The sequence below is a fragment of the Ceratotherium simum genome, unplaced genomic scaffold (assembly GCF_057802395.1).
Source record: "Ceratotherium simum simum isolate JZ-2026a unplaced genomic scaffold, ASM5780239v1 HiC_scaffold_48, whole genome shotgun sequence".
NCBI lineage: Eukaryota > Metazoa > Chordata > Mammalia > Perissodactyla > Rhinocerotidae > Ceratotherium > Ceratotherium simum.
In genome coordinates this window covers 347,757-352,674 of record NW_028261264.1, presented here as the reverse complement: position 1 = coordinate 352,674, position 4,918 = coordinate 347,757, and the positions used below count along the sequence as shown (strand labels likewise).

The 4,918-nt window shown below is 64.0% G+C and overlaps 1 protein-coding gene across 1 annotated transcript; it reads right to left on the bottom strand.

The window, feature by feature from the left end:
• Positions 1–1,804: 1,804 nt before the first annotated feature.
• Positions 1,805–3,868, bottom strand: LOC147911200 (uncharacterized). The gene is made up of 2 exons (XM_087428451.1): positions 3,419–3,868; positions 1,805–2,591 (listed from the first exon to the last, which is right to left on the bottom strand). The coding sequence occupies exons 1-2, from the start codon at positions 3,798–3,800 to the stop codon at positions 2,188–2,190; spliced, it is 786 nt and encodes a 261-aa protein (XP_087284577.1). The 5' UTR covers positions 3,801–3,868; the 3' UTR covers positions 1,805–2,187.
• Between the last annotated feature and the right edge of the window lie 1,050 nt (positions 3,869–4,918).

Here is a 4,918-nt window from a genome sequence, read left to right as displayed (position 1 = left end):
ACAAACACAAGTTCTGATGGCCAGGCCAAACCCTGGCTGCTTACCAGATGTTATTTTTAGTCATTTAAAAGAAACATTTTTTAAAGGCCGGAGAACAAAAGTTTTCGCTGTTTTCTTTCTTTCTTTTTAAACACACACTCACACACACACACAAAAAGATGGAGGTACATTCCATTCGCAAGCATCCTTCCCCGAGTTCAAATTTAAAGGCAAAGGCAGCCTGAAGTCGGACAGCTCCTTCGCGGAGCTGGACCACAGCCTTCCAACAGGATTTTCAAATGTTTCTCAGCCTCATCTAAATTCCAGCCTGACAGATAATAAATAGCTACTCATTCACTATCATCATAAAAATTTAAATAGCCTTGAAATAGTTGCTACAATACAGAAGAAATGATCAAACCTAAGCTCCGGAAAGCCACTACGAACAGCGAAACTACTGCTACGTGGAAGCACACATAAAGAGACATTGTTGCAATAAAAGCCGCTGGATTATTGGATTTGCTCTCTCTCTTTTAAATCTTCTACTCCGAGCATAAGAGGCAACAACTTGCCGTTTTACCCAGTGAAAAAAGGGCTTAGTAACCCTCAGCTATCACACTGTACCAGATTTGGTGGTGGGTTTTTTTTTTTAAAGAAAGTATCTGATTTGATTCTACACAGTGATTAAACACCTTTGTGCTCAGCGGAGAAGGGTCTTCCAACCCCTCCCCCTCCAAAAATGGCATCAAAGCAATCAAAAGGGTAATGCCGGGCCTGGTCCCCTCCCCCCGCGAACTCCCCGACTTCGCCGGGGCCGCACGCCGGGCCCCCCTCCGGCGGGAATGGAAGCTTCCACCCCTGGACGGGGGCGCGCGGCCGGGGAGGGGGGCCGCGGCACCGCCAGAGAGGGGTGAACGCGCGTCCAGGTAGGCGCCCCTGGCCAGGCGCGGACCCGCGGGAACAGCCATCTTTCCTTCCGCAACCCCGGCCCCCTCCTCTCCCGCACGCCCCCTCCCACCACTTGTCAACTTTAAAGACTCGACGAGGACACCCGGCCTCCCAGTTCTCCTCTCCAGGGTCGCCGCCATCCCCGCCCATCTCGTCTCCCCCCCCTCCGAGAATTCCTCCGTGGAGGGGGCACCGGATCCGGCCGCCCGGCCCGGAGTGGGGGAGGAGGAAGGGGACCTGCTCCGCGGCCGGGGCGGGGCGGGGGCTGTCCAAGTTTGGTGCTGACGGCGGCCGGCATTCCGAAGGAAGCGCGATCGACGGCCGGCGGGCCCGCGGGGCGGGCGCGGGGAGGGGAGGGGCCCGCGGGGCGGGCGCGGGGAGGGGAGGGGCCCGCGGGGCGGGCGCGGGGAGGGGAGGGGCCCGCGGGGCGGGCGCCGGCGCCCCCGCCCGCCTCGGAGCCCCAAGAGCGCCATTGGCTGCGCCGCTCAAAGTTCTCGGCTCGGGGGGCGGCGCGGGAGAGGGGCGGGAGTGCGTGTGCGGAGAGGGGGCGGGGAGGGCGGGAGTGCGTGTGCGGGGAGGGGCGGGGAGGGCGGGAGTGCGTGTGCGGGGAGGGGCGGGGAGGGGCGGGAGGGGGGGGGAGTGCGGACAGGGGGCGGGGAGGGGCGGGAGTGCGTGTGAGGAGGGGCGGGGAGGGGCAGGAGGGCGCGGGGAGGGGCGGGGAGGGGGCGGGAGGTGCGGGGAGGGGGCGGGGAGGGGGCGCGGGAGGGGGCGGGAGGGGGCGGGGAGGGGCGGGGGCGGCGCGGGAGAGGGGCGGGAGTGCGTGTGCGGGGAGGGGGGCGGGGGCGGGGCGGGGGCGGGGAGGGGAGGGGGCGGCGGCATCTGTTCGTGGTGCTGAAACCCCGAGCGCTGAGCTCAGCGCAACTAAGTCACAATGGACAACTTTTCCTCCCCGAGGGGCCCGGAGGGGGGTCGGCGGCCGGGCCCCCCACCGCGAGGAGCCTCCGGTGTGTCCCAATCGACACCTGACGCGCGGAGATCAAAGTTGGGGCAGAACTGGGGGGTCCTGGGGGCGCCCTTCTTTTGTTCCCGGGAGCTGGCGTCAGGTTCCAAGAATAAAAAGTGATGCTGGAGAAGTGGAGGGGAGGGGCGAGCCCAGAGGAACGATTCTTTAAATAAGATTTGCAATGGAACCCCGACACCGCTTCCAAGGAGTTTGGTGTCCAGGCCCGAATTACCGCCACCCTCTATCTACCCCCACCCTCACACCGGCGTGAAGGGGGGGACATGGAGCCGGGAGAAATTTCCACATTCCAAAAACATGTCCACCAACTCACAATGGACGCCGGGCTGCTCGCCGCCTTTTAAGTGCAGCCTCTCTCCTTCGACCACTGCCGGAGCCGCGCTCTCCCCGCTCGGCCTCCGAGAACCCGGCTCTTTCTTTCCAGAAAAGGAGGAGCGGGTAACTTGGAGGCTGGAGACAGACTCCTTTGGGCGTCTGAGCGTGCGGCGCCGAGACCGGCACTTTTTGGGGTGCTGCCCAAGTGCCCGGCGACCCTCCTCCCGCAGCGCGGGGTGGGTGACAGCTCCAGCTCGCTCACTTGTTTGTCGCTGAGCGCGGCGATCCGCGGCTGCCTCTCGTGGAGCCGCTTCTTGAGGTCGCCGTTCTGCGGAAACACGGAGGAGCGGGCTCAGGCCGGCGGCCCCGGGGGCTCCAGTGCGCCGGGCAGCCCGCGGGCCGCAGCCCCCCGCCCGCAGCGCGCCCCAAGTTCCCGGCCGCGTCCCGCACGCGCGGCGGCCGGGCAGCGCCGCGCGGGGCCGCTTACCTGTGGCTGCCACCTCATCGGGGCAGCTCGCGGGGCGGGGCGGGGGCCGAGGCCACCCGGCGGCGCGCCCCGAGCCGTGCAAGTTTGCAGGCCGGGGTGCGTGTGCGAGTGAGTGTGAGTGTGAGTGTGTGCCGGGGGAGGGGGGAGGAACAAAGAGCCAAGTAAACACGGCGAGTCCGTGTCGAGCAAAGCTCATAAATATTCAAGCCGCGTCCCAATCTCCCCAACACACACACGCGCACGCCACAATACCGCTCGGGCTCCGGCCGCCGCGCCGCCGCTCGCCCGAGCAACCATCGCCAAAACTACTTTTGCAAACTGTGCAGGATTGCACGGGGGCCGGAGGGGGTTGGCGCACACACTCACACGCACACCCCGGGGCAGGCTCACGAAGGGGTCCCCTCCCGGCACCCCTCAGCCCTGCAGACCCTGCGTGGAGAATGAGAAGACGCCGGGCTCTGGTCCCACGGGCCCCCGACCCCCACACTGTGCAGGATTGCAGGAGAGGGGGGCGGAGGGGGAGCGCAGAGGCGGTCCGTGCGTGTGCACAGTCCTCCCACCCCGAGGCAGGCTCGAGGCGCGGCCCCCTCCGGACACCTCCAGCCACGAAGATCCTGCGACGAGGACGAGGACGCCGGGCTCGGGTCCCTGGAGCCCCCACCGCCTACCTGGTGGCGCGCGAGTTCCACGGCGAGCGCCTCGGGCCGGCTCTGCAGCTCCATCCCGGGAACTTGGGCCGCACTTTTCGCTCACTTTGGCCCCGGCTCCCGGGAAGTTGCGCGGCTCCGCGGGGGCGGGAGCGGGCGGGCGCGCACCGGGTCTCCGGGCCCGGGGGACGCGAGCCCCCTCCCCCACGGCCGAAAGGGAGGGGGGTCTGGCGAGGGGGAAGAAAGGCGGCCGGGCGCCGCGGCCGCCCAACTCCTCGGGCTGCCCGGCAAGTTGCGCCGGGTCCCGGGCTGCCGGCGCGGCCCGGCGTATGGCCCCCCGGCGCCGGGAGCCCCGCACAGCCCCGCGCGCGCCCGCCCGGCGCCGCCCGCCGGCAGGGACCATATTTCCTCCGGCGCGCGCACCTGGATCTCGCTGGGCCTCGGCAAAGTTGTGCTTCGGCGCGATGCTTATTCGGCAGTGCCCGGATGGAGCGGGCCCCGCCCCCGCCCCGCGCCGCGGCCCGGCGCCCCGAGCGGAGAACAAAAGCGGCCGCGCGGAGGGGCGCGAACTCGCCGGCCCGCCGCTTGGGGCGGCCAGCCCGGGGCCGCTCGGGCCGGGCGCTCCTCCTCCCTCCGCCCCCTCCCCAGCCAAACCCGAGGAAAGCGGGGTGCCCGGCCTAAGTCTCGGGTGATAAATACTTTCCGGTGGAGGGAAAAATGTCCATTTTTTCATCTCTTTTCTGCTCTGGCTCTCGCTGCTCCCTCTCTTCCCCTTCTCCCTCTCCCTCTCCCACTTTATTTAAATTGCCTGCATCCCCTCCTGCCTCCCTGTGCCCTAGCGCTGCGACTTGGGAGATGAAATGAGTCCTGTCTCCGGATTCCCCACCGCCTGATGGCCACCGTGTTGTTTCAACAGTGTGAAAAACGATCTCTTGACTGTTCCTTTAATGATCTTTTTTTTTACATTCACAATTAAACTCTCAACAGATGTCACTGGACTTTTTAAGACAGTTGTTAAAAATTGTAAACGTGCCCGGTCAATGTGACATAAAACAATTATAACTACAGCTGCGGAGATCGCATTTCAAAACTCCCAGCCCCGCAGCCAGGAGGTTAATGTCTCCGAGTCGATATTACCAAAGTGGAGTCACCATCCTCGTCAATTAAGGTCGGAATGCTTTCTGCTCCAGTAGCGTTGGTAAAGTGCTGGTATGTTTGAAAGATGCTGGAGAGAAACGGTGCGATCTTATTTCGAAGTAAACGTTTAAACTGATAAGTCATTATAACTTCATCTTCCTCCACAGCACAAAAATTACCCAGGCACACACAATCAACAAAGGCCCCTTTCAACATGTGCCAACATGCCACACATTACTTCTGTTCTCAGCAGAAGTTGTTGGCGTTTTTTTTTCAGGTGAGGACTCCAATGTTGTTCTGGCCTCTATTAGGGCATTTGCCACAGTGACTTATGTGTTTGTCTGTTGGGACCCCTCAAACACCAGGGGCTCTCATCCCTGACCC

Coding starts and splice junctions, on each gene's coding strand:
- LOC147911200 (XM_087428451.1), bottom strand. CDS start 3,800: ATGGTCCCTGCCGGCGGGCGGCGCCGGGCGGGCGCGCGCGGGGCTGTG. Junction 2,592..3,418: donor TGGAACTCGCGCGCCACCAG/GTAGGCGGTGGG, acceptor GTGTTTCCGCAG/AACGGCGACCTCAAGAAGCG.